The 25,087-nt window shown below is 46.5% G+C and overlaps 1 protein-coding gene across 5 annotated transcripts in view; it reads right to left on the minus strand.

The window, feature by feature from the left end:
- Positions 1-7,682: 7,682 nt before the first annotated feature.
- The window catches only part of fam49ba (family with sequence similarity 49 member Ba), a 44,853-nt gene continuing 27,448 nt past the window's right edge, over positions 7,683-25,087 (minus strand). For 4 of the 5 annotated variants that reach the window (XM_066680647.1, XM_066680651.1, XM_066680648.1 and 1 more), the window contains exons 5-11: positions 18,368-18,504; positions 11,136-11,213; positions 9,956-10,072; positions 9,790-9,869; positions 9,578-9,704; positions 8,841-8,911; positions 7,683-8,149 (exon numbers count right to left, since the gene is read on the minus strand). In XM_066680647.1, coding sequence (XP_066536744.1) covers positions 8,083-8,149; positions 8,841-8,911; positions 9,578-9,704; positions 9,790-9,869; positions 9,956-10,072; positions 11,136-11,213; positions 18,368-18,504 — 677 coding nt within the window. In that variant the 3' untranslated portion in view covers positions 7,683-8,082. The remainder of the gene's footprint in view (positions 8,150-8,840; positions 8,912-9,577; positions 9,705-9,789; positions 9,870-9,955; positions 10,073-11,135; positions 11,214-18,367; positions 18,505-25,087) is intronic. The other variant, XM_066680646.1, reaches the window with a different exon arrangement.

The following is a 25,087-nucleotide window of genomic DNA, read 5'->3' on the forward strand; positions in this document are numbered from 1 at the left end:
GCTGTTTTTAAACAGGGAAAAAATTAGGTATTTCAAACTCATGTAATAATTATTTGAGCACTTTTATTCAACAAGAGGACTTTTACTTTAAGGAGCAATCTAAAACGTTAGCTAGGTAGCTCATTAGCTCGGTGGCTAGTGGAAACACAACCCTGAGTTAGCAGCTAATCTACAAATACTCTCAACTTACATGAAAATGTAAAAAAACACCAAACAACAAAATAAATAAAGTAGAATTGTGCCTAGGGTGGAGACGCCTGTGAAATGTGTGTCTCTGCCCTGTGCCCTGTGAATGTCCCCTGATAGCCAGAAGACAGAGGACCATGGTTGGTCCACTGAGGGCACAGTTGGAGGTCCATTGGCGTAATGCAGATTTTCTAGGCGGATCACTGGTCATTAAATAGAGTGTTAACATTTTCAACATAATCATTTTATATGAGGCCTACTATTTATTGTACCTCTAGTGGTTGAAGTAGTTTATTTTCCAGAATCTGGAGGGTTTAAGAAAAAGGAGACGTGGTCATTGGACGGTACTCTGAGTGGTCTGATGCTGGACCAGCATTGGTCTACAGTCAGAGGTGTGCTGATATTCAGAAACCTGTGGACGGATATATGCTTACTGTGGGCTTTATGGTCATGGTACAATAGCACAATGAAATTTGACCTCTGCATATAACCCATCGGTGGCAATGAAAACACACACACACTAGTGAATGGAGTATTATGTGTTGAAAAACAGCGGCCATTAGGCCAGGAGTGTGGAGACCTTTGCTGTTGACATTGTGCTTGTGCTAAGTCCGTTAAAGAAACCTCTTCTGTGCTGAAACGAGAAAGGAACTAATCAGGTTCAGATCCCATTCACTGCGTCCTGCCACTGTAATCTCACTCAGTGGGTGTGTGAGAGATCTTACGGGGATGGTTTGACCTTGTCTGTCTCACTGCTGCCATCTGCAGCTTCTATCTCACACTTTCCCCACTGCACTTTTTCAATCGCAAGAAGGAAGACTCATAATAGACTCGGAAGTGGTTTTGTCTGTGTAATGGCAAGAATGAGGTTTGGAGAACGTCCAAGACCAGCTTCCTGCAGCAGGATGTGAGAGAGGGTTAGTGTACAGCAGCCTTGAGTGTGGCAGAGGGTGGGCTCAAATCTGCCTGACTCATAATCCCCAACTCTGGAATGGCGTTAGTCAGCTCGAGCTGTAGTCACTCTTTCCGCGTCTGCGCCGGGATTAGGACGGTCCACTGCCACACGCGCAGATAACCGCAGAGATGTTTGTGACCAACCGCATCAGACTCTTGCTTTTTTTACATAACGTTATTCACCCATTCCTCTTCGGTAACCACCGTCCTGATGAGGGTCTGGGCATCGTAACAGTCATTAGACCTTCACTGTGTCAGCCCTGTAGTGGAAAGAGGACATGAGCTGTTCCAGCAGTTCTTCTTCTCAGGATTCACACAGTTCCACATCCTTTCAGACCCATCCCAGAGAGCAGTGAATGTTTGGCCCAACTGTGGCCCACATCTGTTTCTCTTACGGCCCACATCTGGCCTTGAACGAGTGTGGACTCAGCACTCGGGTTCTGTGATAGAGGCCATACCAGAACCAATTGGGTCCATGAAGAACCTTATTTTGAAGAAACTGTGAGTGTGAAGAACCTTTAAATTGGTAAAGAAACGTTGACTTTTCTAACACACACCTCTTTTACAGAACCTGATATTGTTCTATTGCATCTCTTAAAGAGCCCATTGTAGCACCTTTATTTGTAAAAGTGAGGGTGATTCCTCAACAGCCACAGCTCCACCTTTAGCCGCAAGTCAGGTGTGGAGTTGTGGAACATCTGGCCCTCACAATACGTGCCATAATTTAAGCCTGGCTCATGATACTTGGCCCATGTCCGGCCCACACCACACTTGCCAGCGCCGGAACAGGGTCAAAGTGCTGAGCAGAGAAGAGAGGAACACGAACACCTGTGGATTTCTTCACTTCTGAAGTGAGAGTGAACTGTAAGCTTTTAGCGCTGTATTTTTCTGAGGGCTGTGGTGGGCTGTTCTCTTTATAGCTTCTCTTTTGTACCTCTTTAAACTCCAGCTGTGAAATTCTGCTTTTTGATTCACTTTCTTTCAGCCCTTTTTTTAAGAAAGTGGTTTATCTTGTAGCTCATCTCCTCAGCAATGCTTCCAGAGAAATTCCTGACTTGTTTGTAATGGCTGTTTTGACTGGACATCAGAGCAGTGGAGGAAGGTCTGTGGCTTTCACTTTTCATCCAGTTCATTTCCAGTTTTCTGTGTGAGGTGTATGTCCCACCAGTGCCATAAATCAGCAAACAGTGTTTTATTAACATTTTTCTAAATGTTTTATGGTCCTAGTCTCTGTAGTTGATTTACATTTTGTTTTGGTTATCATACTTTTTAAACCTGATATTTCTTACTATTTTACAATCCGTTGTCTTTTAGTTGGGGATTTCTTGTTCTTTAGACTTGAGCCTATTTTATTTTTGATTTGTAACTCATAAAGCACTTTTTAAAAAAGACTTTTTAATTTTATTTGTCAGAAAAATGATAAATAATTGAAGTTTGATTGATTAGTTTATTACAGCCTGTTTTGAGCGATGTTGGTGTTCCACAGGGCTCAATGTTAGGTCCACTTACGTTTTCGTGATACACTGGTTCTGGCGTATTCTCTGTATGTAGCAATAATACCATCTCAGAATACATAAAACAAGGCTCTGAAATGGGCTGTGAGAAGCCTGGTAGTTGGTCACAAGCTGCTGAATCGATGCTGTTAGGAAACCTCAAGTAATTCATTTCAGTAATATAAAGGAAGGGACTGCTTTCTCTCCTCGGAGGCCTCTTCATAGCCTCCTTCAATGTCGTTCTCACTTGTTCCTCGAACACTTGTCCTCGGTGACTTTGTTTGTTTGTTTGTGCTGACAGCAGCGTTGAAGAGCGGCGCGGATAATCTCGCCACCATATGGTGTTTGGTCTGCTTTATATCGGCCACCCTGGGAGACGGAGCTGTGGAATTACAGGTCATACACACACACACACACACACAGAGACAGCGGTACTGAAGTCTCTGCTGGTCCCTCTTGCTGTTCTGGTGTGTACAGAACGATCCAGGACTTGGCCCTGTCCCAGACACCGCTGAGAGAAGTGTCCCGACCTGTCAGGAAAGCCATTAAGAAAACAGCACACGTTCTCCCTCACGGAAACGAGACCTGGAGCGGCCACCGCGGACACACGAGCCAGACGCTAGGTGCCCAGGAAGATGAAGACCGACTGAGTGTGGGGCAAAGCTCTGCAGAGATCAGACACAACAATACGCCCAGAGTGGGAGTGGAGCTTTTCCCAGAGACTTACATCAGTGTTTCCCAAGCCTTGAACCAGAGTAGGTCTGGGACTACGTTTTCCTGCTCTAACACACCCAACTGCATGTGCTACAGTTTGTAGAAACCTCTCCTATCACAGACCTCGGGGAAGGAGTTGCGCTAGATTTGTGAACATTGCTGAGAACATTAAAAAAGCAAAAATATTACTAAAGCAACACTAGGTAGTGTGTTTAGTTTAAAATCACTGAGACCGAGCTGTAACAGGGAAAACAGAGCCTCTGCTGTTGCTACTCTGGGCCCAGCACTGCAGAGGCTGCACTATGTATGTTTTGAAGGAGTGTTATGGATCACAAATAACTTGAGATGGCAGTTCCACTCCTCGTAGCTTGGCATTGCGCGTTGTAGGCTTTGGCTCATGTGCAGCTGCTGGTGTAAAGGGCTGAATATTATAAGGGGTTTGTATAAAGGTGTAGTCGTATAATAGCAATGTTTCCAAAGTGGGGGCTTGGCACCTTGGGATTGGCGAGGTGTGTGTGTGTTGGGGGGGGGGGGGTGTACAGAAAGTAAGCAAAGATTCCTCTGTAAAAGTGATTTGTGGCGTTATTTGGTTTTGTTCAGTAATGTGTTTTAATTCTGTTCTTATTTTACGAAGTTTAAAGTAAGCTCCAGTAGAGGGTGGAAGCAAAGGACTTGAGCATGGAAATATTCTTATCTACGAAAGGAGGGCACTGCAGTGTGTTTTTAAGGGGATGGAAGGCAGGGTTGTGAGCCACCGCCAGTGAAACAGTTAAGGGGAACAGTTAAGGGGCGGTGTGTTACGCACTTTGCCAGTAAATTCTCACCCTGTGGCCTGGATGATGTGAAAATCACCGCCCTCTCAGATTTCTCCAGAACGATCAGCTGAGCAACACGAGGACAACACGGCACACTACATTCCTTCGGCCTGAGAGAGAGAGAGAGGGAGTGTTGGCTGTTGGCCTGCCCCCAGCTCTCAGCTGAGATAGAGAACACACTACTCAGGCTTTCCCTGCTGGGTTTTTTCCCCCCTCTTTCTCTTGGATTCCCTGCCCGTTCGGAGTGGAAAGATGGCTGAGGTAAGAGGAAAGAAGGATAAGAGACAAATGGCTCATGTGTTGACTCAAGGATAGAGAATCAGTGTGTGTCCACTCCAGTCCAGATGATGTTAGTAACACGGATGTGGGTTTGGAACCAAGCTTGTGGCCCAAATATGGCCGTACAGCCCTGAGGAAGCAGATGACTTTATTCATAGCAGGCTTTTTTCTGAGAGAAAAACTCACATCCTCACATTCCCTGCAGATTAGCCATAATCACATCGTCTGTAACAACAAATAAAACCCCATGATACATGAGCGCCGGCTTGGATTGTAAGTCTAGAGCTAACGTTATTCTTAAAGGAACACTTGGTAGTATTTTTACCTTAAATTAACAGCTTGAAAATCACTGTGCTGCTGCACTGAGCTGTAAAGAGGGAGATTAGAGCCTCTGCTGTTGCTACTCCTGGCTCAACACTGCAGAAACTGCATTATGCAACTTTAGGCGGAGGGTAGGAAACCATCACCCTACACTCCCCCCTCCCCCTTGATTTCAGGAGAGTACAGATGAAGTGAATTACATTCTGCTGCAGGGGGGTGGGGGCAGGAGAAATAATACCAAATCGTTATTTTTTCTCAGTTTTTTAAATCAGTCTGACTCTTCTATAGTTGGTGTAATAATACAACTATATCACATGGGGGCACTGTAGGTACTGTCTCTGTTACACAGCTCCAGGGTTGTCTGTACGCACTTATCCAGTTCAGGGTCGCGGTGGGTCCAGAGCCTACCCAGAATCACTGGGTGCAAGACGGGAATACACCCTGGAGGGGGCGCCAGTCCTTCACAGGGCAACACAAACATTCACACCTACGGACACTTTTGAGTCGCCAATCCACCTACCACCGGGTGTTTTTGGACTGTGGGAGGAAACCGGAGCACCCGGAGGAAACCCACGCAGACACAGGGAGAACACACCACACTCCTCACAGACAGTCACCCGGAAGAAACCCACGCAGACACGGAGAACACACCACACTCCTCACAGACAGTCACCCGGAAGAAACCCACGCAGACACAGGGAGAACACACCACACCCCTCACAGACAGTCACCCGGAAGAAACCCACGCAGACACAGGGAGAACACACCACACCCCTCACAGACAGTCACCCGGAGGAAACCCACGCAGACACAGGGAGAACACACCACACTCCTCACAGACAGTCACCCGGAGGAAACCCACGCAGACACAGGGAGAACACACCACACTCCTCACAGACAGTCACCCGGAGGAAACCCACGCAGACACAGGGAGAACACACCACACTCCTCACAGACAGTCACCCGGAGAAAACCCACACAGACACAAGGAGAACACACCACACTCCTCACAGACAGTCATCCGGAGTAAACCCACACAAACACAAGGAGAACACACCACACTCCTCACAGACAGTCACCCGGAGGAAACCCACGCAGACACAGGGAGAACACACCACACTCCTCACAGACAGTCACCCGGAGAAAACCCACACAGACACAAGGAGAACACACCACACTCCTCACAGACAGTCATCCGGAGTAAACCCACACAAACACAAGGAGAACACACCACACTCCTCACAGACAGTCACCCGGAGGAAACCCACGCAGACACAGGGAGAACACACCACACTCCTCACAGACAGTCACCCAGAGGAAACCCACACAGACACAAGGAGAACACACCACACTCCTCACAGACAGTCATCCGGAGTAAACCCACACAAACACAAGGAGAACACACCACACTCCTCACAGACAGTCACCCGGAGGAAACTCACACAGACACAAGGAGAACACACCACACTCCTCACAGACAGTCATCCGGAGTAAACCCACGCAGACACAAGGCGAACACACCACACTCTTCACAGTCACCCAGAGTGGGACCCCAACCCACAACCTCCAGGTCCCTGGAGTTGTGTGATTTAACTGGTTTTTTGAAAAAATGATTTACAATGAAATACTGTGGAAAAACTTAAATTGAAAGTTAAGGATGTTGCAAAAGGCATCTTTTGTCCATAGAAGGTTTTGCTCAGAGAGGATTGGCTTGTGTTGGAATGAGACAGCGTTGGTTTGAGCCTTTAAACTGCATCGTGGTTTATGTTCAGAGACCTGTGAGAAGGCATGTGGAATGGTTGTTAAAATTGAAGTGTGGAGGGCACGGCTGAAGAAGTGTGGGTTCACTCAGCAAGGAGCAGGCAGGACTCAAAATAACTCTTTCCGTGAGAATTTATTCAAACGTAGCACACGTGATGATGTCACAATGAGAGGTACCAATAAAGAAAAGAAAAACAGCGAGTTAGAACTAAACAGACCTAGTTTGTCCGTACTGCAGTTCCTTCTACTTTCACTGGCTACCAGCCAAATCCCCCTCCTTTTAGGAACTTAGCCCCACCCCTCTCCTAATTGGACTAACCCAACTCTGGCAAAGGGGTAACAAAGTTACTTATTCCCTACAATATAAACAATAACAGATATCCCCCGCACATCTCATTCCAGCTTCACTGGTGAGTATTTACCTATGTACATAATTTGTTAGTATTTTTACTTATTTGCTTTTCCCCTTTCAAAGGTTCCCCTCCCCCTCTCTACACCTCACCGTGGGCCCTTCGGCTAGCACAAAGAGAGACAGGAAATTCGCCGCCATTCCCCTGGGAACAGGACCTGAAACACAAGGTAAGTAATAATACCGGCATACGTTCCTTAATGTATATTCCAGTCTTGGTGATGGGGCCAATTCACTGACCCCATCACAAGGCATTTTGGTAGATACTTTATTGAATAATACTATAAACGCTGAAATGTCAGTCAGTGTTTCGGGGCGAAATGACACCAATCAATATCACCATCAGTAGAATATTTTATCTTCGGACGTTGCTGGGAGTCTATCAGTCTGTCGTTGTTATTGCTCATATCTGGTGTGTGATTGTGCTGCAGGTGGTAAACCGACTGGTGGATTAACTTTGGTTGCTGAATCTTTTCTTTTCTAGTATTTATGTCAAAAGACGTCCAAACAACAGACGCAGCATTTTTCTTCAGTAGGGAGGTGCTCGGGAGTGTTTAGGTTCTCCTCCATGTTGCTTCCATCAGTCACGTGTCTACAGCGCGGTAGTGTGGTTTAAGCAGAGGGTACGTGAACACCTCATTTACAGAATTAAAAGAACTAGACGAGACCATATTACATTGTTTAGAAATTCCGAATGTTGATTTCTAATGAATTGCTCAGCGCCAGGTGAAGTTTAACTGGAGAGAAATCATCAAGCTGCAGACCAGAGACAGACAGCTTCTTTATTTTGTTCAGGAGTTAACAAAAGTCACAGCAAATAATACCCATCAGTAAAAACGAGATACATTAATAAAAACATTTGTTCCAGTTTTGACACTTAGTCATAAAAAATACAGACGGGGAATAAAATAAAATAAAGCTCTTTGTAAGAAACCCCTGTGGAAACAATTCTCAATCACAACACTACGAGCCTAAGACAATATGATGGTAACAACCTCCAAACTATACAGCAGGGTCGTCCAGTAGCTGCTCCTCGATACATGGCCTTTCTCATTGCATTTTAAACGCACTGATGAAGCGCCGTCCTCCCCAGAGCGAGAGGAGCCGACTCCTCGGTGCGTTACAAAGAAGTACCTCCTTCTGGACAACGTCAGACTTGTAACATGTTTTTGATTTGCTTGGAGGTAGTATCATCATTCAGGTGTTTGGTTGTGTACCTGAAGAACAACGAGAGCAGTTAGCAGAGCAGCGGCGGGAAGAGTGTTCGGTGTGTGCTGATGTGTTTATTATTGGAATAGTGTATAAACAGTGTGTGTAGGTATTTCTACATAAACATTACCCCAGCTCCCCACGTACAACTAATCCCGTCCAAATAGGGCTCAAGACTTTTGCACAGTGTGGTATATTAGTTTATTTTTAGCATGCACCAGCTTCCTGTAACACACACATTCCTTTGTAATAACTTTCTCTGACTTCTTTGTTTCGAAGGCTGTAGTGATCAGTGACACGTGTCATTTATGTCTGCTCTTTTCTAGAAGCGTTGTCCTGTCACTCTCACAGGGCTCTTACAGGCGTCTCACAGGCTCCTTATAGACTCTACGCAGCTGATGGTAAATGGTTGGTGTCTTAAATGGGACTGAGTTTCTTAAAGAGCACTGATTACAGAAAGAAGCTGAATCATCTGTTGACTCTGTGTCTGATATTTTCCCCCTCACTTTAACACCTTTCTTTTGCTGGACTTCCCCTCGTCTTCTTTGCAGGGTGCTGTGTGTGTATTTAGCCCGGTGTCTAACTGCACCGACCCTTCGCCTCGTCTCACCCAGTCATCACCCAGCCTCGGCTGTTAAAGCTACTCACTCATACATCAGTTTACTGTGAAACTCTGGGAGAGTGCGGGACGTTACAGACCTGAGCGCGTTGAGGAGACCCTCTACCCGGTTGGGCGGCTGATCCCGAAGAACCTTAATGCATCCTTTCATCTGCAGAATAGAGAGAGAACGTCAAACGTTTATGAACTGTGTGTTAAATAAAAAGCACTAGAAATAGACTCGTTTTTCACAGTGAAGGCATCAGCTGTGAAACAAAACATTAAAATTCTGAGCTAAGACCCGACGCGCTAAAGAGGCTGAGGCACTAGTGCAACAGGTTTGAAGACGTTAATCAACACAGAGCACTTTTTAGCAACCTGACAGTTATAAGATACATTTTCAAAACGTCATGAATTATGAGCTCTCTGAAAAAATTAAATGTGCTGCATGCATCACTTTGTTCAGCTTCCAGTCGTCAACCCTCAACACTGACGCTCCCTCATCACACATTAGTCTGACTGGTTTGTAGCAGGGCACTCTTCTGAAAGATCAGTGTGGGGAGCTGCAGCCCACGTTGGTGATGACAACAGGACGTATGAAAGTCCTTTAATCCACTCACAGTGTACACAGTGTATTGGACCAAACGTATACAATGCAACAAAACACCAACCCTGGTTCCGACACGGTTCAGAACTTTCAGTGCCCTTCATTTCAAGCAGTTCACCCCTAAGCCTTTGGTTAAAGAGATACTGGAGATTACACAACAACTCAAATGGCCTGGGAGTGTATGCAGCTGCAGGAATGCAGATGTGTAACGATGAGAAGTGCTTTACTCACGTCAATTTTTGAGGACTTGACAAACGCTCCAGCGGGGTGGACGTAGTCATAGAGGATGATGACTCCCACCATCACACGCAGGCAGAATAACACTGTGTCATCGCTGGCAAAACGTGTACGGTACTCCCTAATCTCACACACACACAGAGAGAACTGATCACTACGGTGGTCTTACTGAAGTGGGAGGGGGGGGGGCAAGTTAAAGGACTTACGGCGTCTCCAGCATGACTTTGCACACACTGGCCATGGTGCTCAAACTGTCCGTCGTGTTCTCTATCGGCAAATCTGGGTTCTGCCAAAACAAAGCACAGGGAAATACAGTGACCCCGAGCTCCTCAGAGACACAGCTCCTTCACGAGACACCGGGAGACTACTCACATCTGATACAAACTTCGTCGTGGCGTCACTTAAAGTTTTCAGCATGGGCGTGGCGTTGGCGTAGAAGAGCGACATGCGATTGGCCAGTTCGTTGTTCACCTCGTTCTCTTCCTCCATCTGTGGACAACACACAACAGTTATTCAGACTCGGGGTCGTGGGTCCAATCCCTGCCTCAGGTCAGTGTCTGTGAGAGTGGTGTGTGTTCTCCCAGTGTCTGTGAGAGTGGTGTGTGTTCTCCCAGTGTCTGTGTGGGTTTCCTCCCACAGTCCGAACTGTGGCGTGTGGTGCTCTGTCCAGGGTGTGTCCCTACATTACGTCCAATTCCGGCTAGGCTCTGGACCCTCTGGAACCCGGATGAAAAGTGATGAATATAGATGGGCTGGCTTTTCCTGATCACTGTAAAGCTGTGAGGTTTACATGGTGACCTCCAATCGGAATAACACACAGGGCTTAATGAGCCGCAGTGTGAAAAGCTGCAGCGTCAGACTGTGTAAATCTGTGAAGTAGTGTGTGATAGTAAGGGAGAGAACTACTTAAGAATGTGCAGCAGAGTAATCAGAATTTATTAAAAAAGACTGAAAAAATGTCCCATGCAGTTAATCATGCAAATTGACCCGAGGCGAGAGGTCAGTGAACACGCCGCGTGTGCTGAGAAAGCACGTTCAGCCGGTCCGTTCATTACCGTGAGCCGCAAATTGAATGTAAATCCTTCTTTAATGCACACTCTACACGCAGACGTGTCCCGACCGCCGTTACAACACCAAAGCCCACGTCTCATTAGTCCAGGGGGTGGCTATAATTATTCCTGACTGTGAGAGCTTTTAATTGAGGAGGCAAGGTCAAACGCACCCCCGCCCTCCCCATCTCATCTCCTATTTGGGAGCGTAATGAGAGTGGATCCATTAGCATACGCTTGCTTTCATCCACCTCCGCCCCGCGTCAGCTAAAAGAAGCGCGAGTGTGCACACGCGGTACGCGGATAAAAGAGAATACGGCAGATGAGTGGAAATGAGAGAATATTCCGCATTTCCCTGAGTCAGGACCTCGGTTACCTAATGATGGAGCCGCGCGGAGCGGAGCTCCCCTCATTAACCCTCCCGAACCCGGGGAACCGAGCATTACTAAAACATAAGGCCTCTGTAATGAGGTCACTTTCCAGAAGAGAGCGGCCACGCTTACCGCCAAGTTGTTGATCCTCATGCGGCTCAGCGTCCTGCGGTAGTAGCTGAAGTCGTTCTGGATCGCTGGGTTCGTCATCTGTGGGGAGAGGAGATAAAGACTGAAATGTGCACTAAACTGTAGTGGTGCACTGATCATGAGGTTTTGATTCTGATTTATATACAAACAAAAGTTGTTTTTTTGTAGATTAAATGAATGAATGAAAACCCTTATCCATATTAATGTTTACAATAAAGCAATGTGTGTAAATTATCTAAACGATTTAGTAACTGAAGGCGTCTCGCGTTATAGTCGAGAAGTCGAAAGTGACAGTGTGATTGTGGTGAAACCTGGTCAACGTCTGTATCATTTACCATCTGGTTTCACAGGAAGGATTACAGTCATTTTAACAGACATTACTTTCACATAAACTGAAGCCACTAAATCATGCTGGAGATGTGTGTGTGTGTTCACTGCATTCCTCTCAACCAATGAAAGCGAGAAGAACATGGCCACATCAGTTCGGTCAGAATCTGTAACCCTTCAGAGATATTTGACTGGAGATCTGAGTCTGAATGTGTGAGCTACCCATGCACATAACTACTGATAAACCTACTCACGCTCCGACGGTCACCGCTCTATGTCAGATCTGTGCTGTGTGTTCACACACCCTGCTGTGCTCTGGCTCGAGTTCTCAGTGGGAGTGATTTTGCTCACACACACATTACAGACTGCAGTTTTGCTATCCTCATCTCACACTCTGAAATATTTACACACGGCTGACCATTCGCCTTCGGTGCAGCGGTAGGTTCCAGTCACCAGTTACTGAGCTCATTTTATTTACATCTTAACACCAACCACAACACGATCGGCTGAACGCCCAGCTCTTGTTTAACGCAAAAATGAGCATCTGACATCCCGACTGCATCCCGGCTCAAAGACACTGATGCTTTGAAGTGTCTAGCCATGATTATAATTATAGCTACTTTACGTCTAAATAAAAGAGCAAGACCAGAAACGTGTGAAGCCATTCGTTAAAAATAAAACACACTCACCCTACATCCAAATAAAATAAAATGAGCAATTACTACGTCTCATGAGCACAGTGTGGTTCCTCCCTTCACTGAGTTCACAGTAGGAAGCACATGTGAGGAGCTTAAAGGGGTTTTGTTATCATATAATTAGTCGGGAGGTGATAACGGAACCGTAATGTGAGCGCAGTGTATGTTCTCCTCTGTGTTCTCCGGTTACTAGAGGAAGTCCAGCATTTGAGGAACAATTTAAAACATGAACACACCTGCTCTCTGTTGTCTTTAATGATTTTACAACCCCTAAGCCTCGCTACACACCTCCCTGCTCTCAGGAGAGTATGCTCTTTACACATGACTACAGTAACTCACACACCTCCTCACATTTTAGCTTTTAAATCAGCACTGATACAGCAACTGTTGCTTTTACAGTTAAATATAGACATTTTTTTAGTGAAAATAAAACAACAAATGTTCCATTTCAGTTTTCATTCATATTAAATATTAATGAATAAATACTGAATGTTTCCTCCGAGTGACTGTCTGTGAGGAGTGTGGTGTGTTCTCCCTGTGTCCGCGTGGGTTTCCTCCGGGTGACTGTCTGTGAGGAGTGTGGTGTGTTCTCCCTGTGTCTGCGTGGGTTTCCTCCGGGTGACTGTCTGTGAGGAGTGTGGTGTGTTCTCCCTGTGTCTGCGTGGGTTTCCTCCAGGTGACTGTCTGTGAGGAGTGTGGTCTGTTCTCCCTGTGTCTGCGTGGGTTTCCTCCGGGAGACTGTCTGTGAGGAGTGTGGTCTGTTCTCCCTGTGTCTGCGTGTGTTTCCTCCGGGTGACTGTCTGTGAGGAGTGTGGTCTGTTCTCCCTGTGTCTGCGTGGGTTTCCTCCAGGTGACTGTCTGTGAGGAGTGTGGTGTGTTCTCCCTGTGTCTGCGTGGGTTTCCTCCGGGTGACTGTCTGTGAGGAGTGTGGTGTGTTCTCTCTGTGTCTGCGTGGGTTTCCTCCGGGTGACTGTCTGTGAGGAGTGTGGTGTGTTCTCTCTGTGTCTGCGTGGGTTTCCTCCGGGTGACTGTCTGTGAGGAGTGTGGTGTGTTCTCTCTGTGTCTGCGTGGGTTTCCTCCGGGTGACTGTCTGTGAGGAGTGTGGTGTGTTCTCCCTGTGTCGGCGTGGGTTTCCTCCGGGTGACTGTCTGTGAGGAGTGTGGTGTGTTCTCCCTGTGTCTGCGTGGGTTTCCTCCAGGTGCTCCGGTTTCCTCCCATGGTCCAAAAACACACGTTGGTAAGTGGATTGGCGACTCAAAAGTGAGTGAATGTGTGTGTCTGTGTTGGCCTGTGAAGGACTGGCGCCCCCTCCAGGGTGTATTCCCACCTTGCGCCCAATGATTCCAGGTAGGCTCTGGACCCACCGCGACCCTGAACTGGATAAGGGTTACAGAGAATGAATGAATATTCTGCTGGTAGATTAAAGACACACTTGACCCTTTTCACAATTTAATTAAAAATATGATGAAGGACGGGGAACATATGCTGAGATTTGTATGCACACTGGGGACATGGGTGTCCGGAGAGGGTGTTCTAAGGCTAGTATCAGTGAGTTTGTGGAACAGCAGCAGAACGGTGACGTTTATGTGACACACAGCTGTTTCTGTTATCTTCCTGTTAGATCTGAAGAAACCAAATATCAATTTACAGTGAACTAAAATCTAAATATATCTGATTCTAATATTCTCTGTATTTGTTTTGATGCTTTAGAAGAAAAGAAAAAAAACAACAAATAAAATCTACGTTCTCTGGTCCTGTTGATAACATACAAAGCAGGGTCGTTCTCTGTTTTTCTATTGCAGGATTAGAAATGGAAAACCAATTAACGAAAAGCACACGGACCCAGGAGATACCACCATATACAGTGTGGACAGCACAAGTCAAAGACCTGTTGGTTTTCTAGGTGAAAATACGTTCTACTGAGAACAAACAAACCGTGTCGATTAAAACCCTAAAACACATCTCTGTTCAGAGTTTCAGATGTAGAAGGTATTTACAAGAAAATAAAACTCCTAATGTCTTAAGTGGTTTAGCTGTAACTCTACACTTTGCCCTAATTACGTTTGTGCAGAGGTGTGAATACACACTTAGTCCCTGCCTCTATCTGCATCACCCCTCACCATTCACATGCAGCCAAGGGACTCTGCCTTTACTAAGATTTGAGAGGTAAGGAGCCAGGGCTGTCTGAGCTCGTCTTAGGAGAGCTGTTTGTGTTCAGCTGTGGCATTCAGGACACATCTAGCGTATAATAACACCACACAGACATGTTAATGAGGTTAAAGGCTTGGAATTCACTGGAGGGGTCTTTATACATGGAGTCTTTTTTATTATACCTGAGCTTTTCTGATCTCTTAAGGCCTGGAGTGTTCTGTTCCACTAAAGATCTAAAGAGGCACTAAAGACAGCACCACACTGCTGTTTATTTGAGTGGAGAGACTATAACCACTTTTAATCTCATTCTGAAAATGCTGTGAAAACTAATTTAAAAAAAGTAAAATTTGCTGTTTTAATTATTTCACTAAATGTATGAAAATATAACATTTTAATATTTAATTCGTTCATTATCTGTAACCCTTATCCAGTTCAGGGTCGCGGTGGGTCCGGAGCCTACCTGGAATCACTGGGCACAATGATTCCAGGTAAATCATTCACCTGATTGGGCGGGAATGCACCCTGGAGGGGGCGCCACATTCACACTCACACCTGATGACACTGTTGAGTCACCAATCCACCTACCAACGTGTGTTTTTGAGTGTGGGAGGAAACAGGAGCACCTGGAGGAAACCCACGCAGACACAGGGAGAACACACCACACTCCTCACAGACAGTCGCCCGGAGGAAACCCACGCAGACACAGGGAGAACACACCACACTCCTCACAGACAGTCACCCGGAGGAAACCCACGCAGACACAGGGAGAACACACCACACTCCTCACAGACAGTCACCCGGAGGAAACCCACGCAGACACAGGGAGAACACACCACACTCCTCACAGACAGTCACCCGGAGGAAACCCACGCAGACACAGGGAGAACACACCACACTCCTACAGACAGTCGCCCGGAGGAAACCCACGCAGACACAGGGAGAACACACCACACTCCTCACAGACAGTCACCCGGAGGAAACCCACGCAGACACAGGGAGAACACACCACACTCCTCACAGACAGTCACCCGGAGGAAACCCACGCAGACACAGGGAGAACACACCACACTCCTCACAGACAGTCACCCGGAGGAAACCCACGCAGACACAGGGAGAACACACCACACTCCTCACAGACAGTCACCCGGAGGAAACCCACGCAGACACAGGGAGAACACACCACACTCCTCACAGACAGTCGCCCGGAGGAAACCCACACAGACACAGGGAGAACACACCACACTCCTCACAGACAGTCACCCGGAGGAAACCCACGCAGACACAGGGAGAACACACCACACTCCTCACAGACAGTCACCCGGAGGAAACCCACGCAGACACAGGGAGAACACACCACACTCCTCACAGACAGTCACCCGGAGGAAACCCACGCAGACACAGGGAGAACACACCACACTCCTCACAGACAGTCACCCGGAGGAAACCCACGCAGACACAGGGAGAACACACCACACTCCTCACAGACTGCCACCCAGAGTGGGTCCCTGGAGCTGTGTGACTGAGACACTAACCTGCTGCGCAGAATATGTTCCTCCGTTCCTAAATATATGGCTGTATTAGTGATAAAAACTTCCGGTTCTACACAGACCCCCCTGGTGCTGAGTGTATCACAGTAGTGTATCAGTGTGGGATTTTTAGCTCAAAGGTATGTATTCAAAATGTCTCAACTTAGACCACAGCCTGTGTTTATCTACAGGAAATATTTCCCACAAGAACAACAAAGCGATTGGGTAAGAACACGTTCCAAAATCCAGCCGTGCGTCCAAACCTGACTCCTCTCACATTAGACGTCTTGTAAAGTAAAGTTAAGCAGTTTATTTTGAACAGATCTACAAACATTTCAAGTTAAAATGTATGATACTGTTGATACGTTGCCATAATGACAGATACAGAGGAGCGTGGAGAGAGTCTGTGCTTCCTGCAGTGCCATATTTTCCAGAAATGCTCCTCTGTGTGATCTTTCTTACAGAATCACAGAGGTATGGAATGTGGGGCGTAACAGAGGAAGCGAGACCGTGGCCCTGAAGGAACAGAGATATAGCTCCTGTGCGCGTCAGCTTTGTTCCTGAGCAGATGTCTCTGCTGGAGGAGCGCTCTGGGATCCTCTCACACTCGCTTTCATACTTTCCTTCCATCTCTTCTCTCCCTCTCACCCTGCTGCTCCCTTCATCCCACAGCCTTCTCCTTCTGTATGTCTGCTCTGTAATTCACCACAGCTCTGTGTACCTGGCTCGCTCTTTCTTAGTCTCAGTTGCACTCCTGGTGGAGCTGCTGTGGAAGGGCTAAAGACGTGGAGGAGGAAATGATGGGCTCAGATTAAACCACAGCTTCTTAATCCTGCTCCTGAAGGCGCTGCTCCTGAGGGCCTAGTGCTCTACACAGTTCCAACCGTATCCTGTCCCTAACGACTCTTTAGAACCAGCGGAGACTCACTTGAAGGACAAAGGGATGGCTCTCCCAATAAATTTAGGTTATTTGTAAATACTTTGTTCCCTTTTGCTGCAGTGACTTCCACTGTTTTGGGGAGGTTTTACACCAGATGTTGGAACATTGCTTTGAAGATTTGATGGCAAAATCACAGGAACATTAGTGCTAAGGTTGGAGGATACTTGTCATACTTCATTATCTGTAAGCGCTTATCTAGTTCAGGTGGGTCCAGAGCCTACCTGGAATCATTGGGCGCAAGGCGGGAACACACCCTGGAGGGGGCGCCAGTCCTTCACAGGGAAACACAGACACACATTCACTCACACACACACCTACGGACACTTTGGAGTCACCAATCCACCCACCAACGTGTGTTTTTGGACTGTGGGAGGAAACCGGAGCACCCGGAGAAAACCCACACAGACACAGAGAGAACACACCACACTCCTCACAGACAGTCACCCGGAGGAAACCCATGCAGACACAGGGAGAACACACCACACTCCTCACAGACAGTCACCCGGAGGAAACCCACGCAGACACAGAGAGAACACACCACACACCGGAGCGGGAATCGAACCCACAACCTCCAGGCCCCCGGAGTTGTGTGACTGCGAGACTACCTGCTGCACCACCGTGCCACCCTACTTGTCATACTATGTAAATTATAAAGAATGCGTGCAGAGCTGAAAATCTGGGTCATGTATTTTTAAGGGTCTTACTATTTTAGAGTATTTAAGAGTATTATAAAATTTGTGTTTTATGTAAAAACACATTAATGTCCAAAATTATGGAAGGAATATTGCCACGTTTTGCTTCCATTTATTTAACAATGACACCAAGTTAAATTTCGAGGCAGAAGGCGCTCTCAACCTGAGACTGGATCAACTCTGAATCATTGGCTAAAAGTGGATACGAGCGACTCCTAGATGCTCAAAGAACCGATTCTTTGGGAGTCAACTCCTTTTCGTTATTTGGCCGGCTGCTCTCATCGCTATGACAACAGCAAACAGAGAGAGCATTTTCCTGTTCTTATTTCTGATTTGGAAACAAAGTAACAAGGGAATAACACGTCATTCATCAGTCTTTCACACAGTCCTTTCGTTTTAATTTGTTGAGGAAAACTGCAAATAGTCCTCATTTTTGTTTAGCTCTAATTTTGTTTACGTTGTGACATTTTTCATCATAGTTTTCGTTAACAAAATTAACTCTGTTCAACATGTGACTGGGCTTTTGTTCAGAGGTTCTTAAACACAGTCCTGAGGACCCCATGTCCATCACATTTATCAATTTCACAACAACCTTGGTCCAGCTCTAGAGGTCATCATCAAACCCAGTGTGTGCTCAGTTCCATTTTCTGAAACCATTGACAGGGGGTCACCGAGCTGAAGTTAAGAACCGATCGTGTAGTTCACACCTGAAAATCTGCAGAATCAAGACCACAGACCAGACCCCAACTGTGTGTGTTTTGTTACACACAAACTGGAGCAGACAACGGATGCTGGAGAATTAAGACCCCCCCCCCCAGCTCTGGGCATGGAGGATCTGTGGGAAATAAAGCAACAGCAGGAACCAAAGTCATGCTGCATGTACCTTGAGCTCGTCAAAGCGCAGTGTGAAATGGAGGATCTCGGCGAACTGCCGTGCGAGAGCCTGCTCCTGCTCCAGGTGCTGAGTGGGGCTGCAGCGAGAACTCGTCAGGAATCCCAGCAGGCCGTGCAGCGTGCCCTCTGTGGGGGGTGGGGGGAGGGAGGGACACAACACAGAGAAGGAAGGTCATAGAAATTACATTTGGCAAGTGATGCAATACCTTGATTCTCAAAGCAGTCCTTGGGGCTTTGCAGCCAGTCCACAGAAACGCAAGAATAAAAAATGTGGACAATCCCAAGGTCCCTGAGGACTGCTCTGTGAATCAGAGATGACAGGCAGGTGGAGATCGATGGATGGAGAGATCAGTCAATAGTATAAATTAATATTATGTTTAAACACTGAAACGACAACTGGGTGAAAAGTAGCTTAACAAATGTTACGTCAAAGAAAACTAGATGTGAATTAAATAAAGATAATCATCAGACGACAAGAACCATGAATAAATGTTTTGTGATTTTTCTTCTGCAGAGCACTTTAAACTTAAAATGTTAACGGAAAATAAAGCAAATTGTATTTTACAAAACATAGCCATATTCCTTCCATATTTTATTCCATTGTATATTAACGTGTTCTAGATGTAACATACCTTTTATGTAACATACCTGTTTATGAGTTAGTAATAAATAATACCTCTATAATTGTCAAAGTTTTAAAAATACATGGTTAAAATTAGGATATTTTTGTACATTTTGTAAACGATAATTAAATAAAACTGTTCTCCCTGTGTTTGCGTCGGTTTCCTCCGGGTGACCTTCTGTGAGGAGTGTGGTGTGTTCTCCCTGTGTCTGCGTGGGTTTCCTCCGGGTGACTGTCTGTGAGGAGTGTGGTGTGTTCTCCCTGTGTCTGCATGGGTTTCCTCCGGGTGACTGTCTGTGAGGAGTGTGGTGTGTTCTCTCTGTGTCTGCGTGGGTTTCCTCCGGGTGACTGTCTGTGAGGTGTGTGGTGTGTTTTCTCTGTGTCTGCGTGAGTTTCCTCTGGGTGACTGTTTGTGAGGAGTGTGGTGTGTTTTCTCTGTGTCTGCGTGAGTTTCCTCCGGGTGACTGTCTGTGAGGAGTGTGGTGTGTTTTCCTATTTCCCTGTGTGGGTTTCCTCCGAGTGGCTGTCTGTGAGGAGTGTGGTGTGTTCTCCCTGTGTCTGCGTGGGTTTCCTCCGGGTGACTGTCTGTGAGGAGTGTGGTGTGTTCTCCCTGTGTCTGCCTGGGTTTCCTCCGGGTGACTGTCTGTGAGGAGTGTGGTGTGTTCTCTCTGTGTCTGCGTGGGTTTCCTCCGGGTGACTGTTTGTGAGGAGTGTGGTGTGTGTGTGTGAGTGTATGTTGCCCTGTGAAGGACTGGCGCCCCCTCCAGGGTGTATTCCCGCCTTGCGCCCAATGATTCCAGGTAGGCTCTGGATTCACAGCGACCCTGAAGTGGATAAAGTGCTTACAGATGATGGATGGATGGATAATACATATATTTTTGTCAAAAAACTAATTCAAAATCAGCTTCCAAAATTAACACTGCACTGAAACTCTTCTGAGAAGGCTGTACACCAGAACATAGCTGTGTGGATTTGATGACATTCGGGCCTGAACCACCAATGACATCAGGTAGAAGCACCAGCTCCTCCCAAAGACACTGAACGGCACTCCTTCACCCAAGAGGACAGAGTTTCACTGCTCCACAGCCCAATGCTAGGGGCTTATCCCTCTATTCACTATAGTTTCTACACTGTACAAGTAGCAGAATCACCCTGAACAGGACCGTAGTTCCCTCTCTCATTTGAACCGAGAGTTCACTTTAGTTTCACCATTTAGATCTTTAGTGTAGAACACGAGGGAGCTGCAAGGACTCTTCTATTCAGATCACACCCACTTGCATTTTTCAGCATCTCATCTAATTTCTGGAAGAGAAACAAAAATCTTGGCGCCCAGCAGGGAGATGAGAAGTTAGCCTGGGCCTTTGAAGCCTCTGCCCTGCCTCTTCTCTTGAGATCACTGTGATTGGCTGGTGATTATATGAGATTAGAGGACATGTCACAGTTAATTGGGTCATGACCTACTTCTTCACACGGAGGGACCCTTCTGCTAGCGAGGCCTGTTGAGGGTTACTCAGGAAATAAACCAGTGGAAACAGACGGTGGCTCAGAGAACAGTCAGTGTGCAGCACACACACACACACACACACACACAGGTACAGTTCTGCAGTTTCAATTGAATCTCTTGCCTTTTCAAAGAACAAAAGGCACTGGCGGCTAGTGGGAGAAGTGCAATGCCCTGAGCTCCAACACCGAGTCTCCTCACACCACTCAAACCGAATTCATGAGCATGATGTGGATCATCACTAAACAAATTACTTAGACTTTTCAGTCACTACTCCAGGTGTGAATCAGGTCCCAGCTCTTTATAACGCTTTCACCTGGATACTTCCTCTGTACAGACATTCAAACTGAAGCTTCTCTGCTACAGTAAACATTTCAGGCTTCTCTCAGGGGTTAAGCTTTGGGCTCCAAAATGCAGCAAATATTTCAGTTGCGAGGCACACCACAGACGCGCTCCAGTTTCCAAAAAAAGTTCCTCCTCACTCCAGGCTGAATCTCTCCTCTCAGCTCCCTGCTCTGCTCCCTCTCCACATCTCTCACACACACACTGAGCGAGGAAGGCTGGAGGGAGATACTCCAGGATTTGGGGGATTGGGGGTGTGTGTGTGGGGGGTAGGGGGGGGTCTTCCTTCCTCCGAGCTCCCTGTCAGAAGGCAAGCAAGAGTTAACCAAGAGACGTGAACGTTGATTTAAATGATGTCAGTTTCTCTGGTAAACCGAGTTCTCCAGCAGGAGGCTAATTAACCAAACGAACGGCCCTTGATGTTGCATGATGAAGTCAGGCACACTGGCACCTCTGGGGTGGGTGGGACCAGTGCTCTGATCAAGAACAACCTCAGCCACAGCATCCTCAAGTGACTCTGCCTTAAGACGCTCTGGAACGTGATTAAAAGAAGCGTAACTCAAGTCTCTAAGAGGAATGGGCTTTTTAAGGTGCTGTAGCTCAGTGGATTGTGTCATTGCCTCAAGAATCATGGTCCTGTATCTAAAAGACATAATGCCCCAAGAAAAAGGCTGCATGTGAGATCCTGCAGATCGTTATTAATAAACATGCCTCTGAGTCGGGAGAGTGGAGATCACACCCTGTTCAGGTGGGGTTTTTATGTTCTGAAATATTCACATTTCAGTTTTAATACACAGATCAGCCACAGGTTTTTGACCACCTCTGTTTCTACACTCACTGTCAATTCTACAGTCTGTAGTCCATCTGTGGTCCGCTGCGGTGACACTGACGTGGTGCTGGTGTAGAGTGGATCAGACACAGCAATGCTGCTGGAGTTTTTAAACCCTGTGTCCACTCTCTGTCCACTCTGTGAGACACTCCTCCCTCGTTGGTCCACCTTGTAGATGTAGAGTCGGAGACAGTAGCTCATCTGTCGCTGCACAGTGTGTGTCGGCCGTCCTCTAGTCCTTCATCAGTGAAGCAGGTTGCTGTCGGCTGGATGCTTTTTGGCTGGTGGACTGTTCTCAGTTCAGTAGTGACACTGAGGGCTTTAACCGTCTGGGGTTGAAGAATATAATAAATAATATAATATCTTAGCGATAACACAGCGTAGTTCAAACACTCTCTGAACGTGTAGAAACCGCTCTTTCGATAGCATCTGACCGCGAGTCTCTACAGGACTTACATCCCGAGCTGTGAACCTGTGAAAAAGCTTGAGGCAGACCTCCTCTGTTTCTGGCCGTGTCTAAAATGATGGATTCACTTGTCCATCATCTACATCTCTCTTGTAAGCAGTGAATTCATGCGTCCATCAGTGTTTTTGTTTGAAACTGAACAATGGACTCTGAAGAAATCACTAAGGACTCGCCCATCCTTTCAGTTCCCCTCCATGTTTTATTCAGTCGACGTCAGAGAAATGGCTGAAGTTGGTGCGGCACATTTGGAAAACAGCGACGAGGCGAACGGAGCTTCAGAGACCGAGGGGTTTTATCCACACGACGAAGGGGAAAACAAAGTTCTAGCTGGTTATAGCTGTTACACTGTGAAGCCTGTACTTATGGACAGACAATGACCCTTTACACAGTAACGTAAGTGTTATTAATGTTTAATTTGTCAAAGTTGAATGAACATTTAGTCCTTCAGAGTGAGAGATGGCACTGGAATCACTGGGCACAAGGCGGGAATACACCCTGGAGGGGGCGCCACATTCACACTCACCTGATGACACTGTTGAGTCACCAATCCACCTACCAACATGTGTTTTTGAGTGTGGGAGGAAACCGGAGCACCCGGAGGAAACCCACGCAGACACAGGGAGAACACACCACACTCCTCACAGACAGTCACCCGGAGGAAACCCACGCAGACACAGGGAGAACACACCACACTCCTTACAGACAGTCACCCGGAGGAAACCCACGCAGACACAGGGAGAACACACCACACTCCTCACAGACAGTCACCCGGAGGAAACACACCCGGAGCGGGAATCGAACCCACAACCTCCAGGTCCCTGGAGCTGTGTGACTGTGACACCTACCTGCTGCGCCACCGTGCTGCCCATAAACCATTTTACTAAAATTAATTTTAGATATTTTAGACATTTATACAGTATTTTATTCATACAATCTCCTATTTTTGTGACCCTAAGACTCCATTTCAATCACAAAACAATTAAACCTCACGAGTAAAGGGATGTTTTCACTAAAATCAGTGTTAGACAAAGATTATCTCTTCATACTGTGCTCTAGGTCACACGGGCCTCTCTTAACGAGTGAGCTGAGATTGTTCGGAACATTTTGATATAAAACGTGGGCAACAATTATAATCCATGTGCTTTAACGGTCCTTAGACCCAAGAGTCAATTGAGTTTACACATTTTATAAAAATAAAATAAAAACATGGAGAGGAAGTGCAGGTGAGTTTAAGATTTGAATAAAGATTTGCAAAAAGTTGAGACAATGTCCTTAGACCCCAGAGGGTTAAAAACCAAAGCAGCTCTGCTGTGTCTGATCCACTCTTACCAGCGCAACACTCTCTCACACACACACACACACACTTCAGTGCTGGCAGCTGTTGACATAGCGTAGGGAGCTGTGTCACCTGTAATTCCTCTTGGGCCCGTGTCTAATTCGTCTTAATGAATCAGCGCTATATTTAACCATTGTGAAATGAGTGGAGGTGAGGGCTGGAGTGAGGGTTTAAAAGTGAACTGATGGAGTGATGCGTCAGTGGATGAGGTAATGGAGGGCTGCCTCTTCTGAAGAGTGTGTTAATCTGATTATGATGCTCTGCTGCTTGGCTTGAGGCTGCTTTGCCCTTTGAGAGTGCACACGCACACACTCAGACACAAGGAATAAACACATGAACGTGATATTAACATCATAATCATACTCTACTTATCCCTGCCGCAACCTGGGCCTGCTGCTGTCCACACAGCACCACATACACAGCTCAGACACTCGAAATCCACCTAATGCTCTGTGGAGAACCGTGAATGTAGCGTGTGGAGGCATGATTATCTACAGCTGTTTGGTTGCTCCTAGTCCTATGACACACTGGGTTGATGCCCTTACAATTTGCAACAACAGTAGACACAGATGACAACAGCTTGTACAATCTTCACAGAACAGAGCGGCATTAAATGAGACACTCTGGAGCAGCTGCACATGGGCCTAATGTCAGTATGCTCCATTCAGAGCATTGGCTATAGGGTTACAAAGCCCCCAGCCCTGGTACCACCTGTGATTTTTACCACAGAAACATGTGGCCCCTGGTTCTCCCTCTGTTCCAGGGGCATGAGGCTAAATCTTGCTTGAATTTTTGCATATTTTTGATGCTTTTTATTTACTTGAAATGTGCATTAACACAAATTTATCCAAAATAGTTACTAGAAATTACAGAGAGAAAATACAAATAACTCCAGGCCTAAACTGAAATGTTTTAAACACAATTATACATTTATGAGAACGTATAAAAATTTATGGGCAATAAGTTTTGGAAAGAAAAAACACGAGGAGGTCAATGTAATATCAGTCATGTGCTTTAACAGGCTCCAGGTGAAAACAGTGTGGCGCCGGGGGCAGGTCATAGCCGCTCTCGGCGCTTGTAGCAGTAGGTGAAGGAGGGGCGGCGCTGTGTTAAGCCTTGTTTTAGGGCTGTAATGATGCAAAGAACGGCTACGATTTCCTTCAGCCGAGTGTTTTCTTGTAGTTTGTCTTCATGTGTACAGAATTTTCGCTTTGTTTTTCCTCTGGATTTAGTCGTTCTGGGCTCCACAGTATTTCTCGGGCTTGGGCTTGGATTGTTTTTACTTTGCCCTTTCTATAATTAAATGCAAATTTCTCACTTCTGTCTCTAGCCTGTGTGTACGTCCAGTAAGCAACTGATCCTGGGCTTTCTTTACAGGGATTTCTCAAAAAAACTGGGGGATAACGTTCCCTCTCTGGAAATAAGCGGAGGAACGCTGTCCCCAACCGCCGTTCCCTTACAGACGTAATCAATTACGGTGTATGCGTAGCACGGTGTATCTTTCTACAACACAAATGAATTTCATTGGAGCACAATTATTATTATTATTATTATCGTTACACTTATATAGCGCCTTTCTAGACACCCAAGGACGCTTTACAATCTACACTGCT

Source organism: Hoplias malabaricus, chromosome 9 (assembly GCF_029633855.1).
Source record: "Hoplias malabaricus isolate fHopMal1 chromosome 9, fHopMal1.hap1, whole genome shotgun sequence".
NCBI classification, from domain to species: Eukaryota; Metazoa; Chordata; class Actinopteri; order Characiformes; family Erythrinidae; genus Hoplias; species Hoplias malabaricus.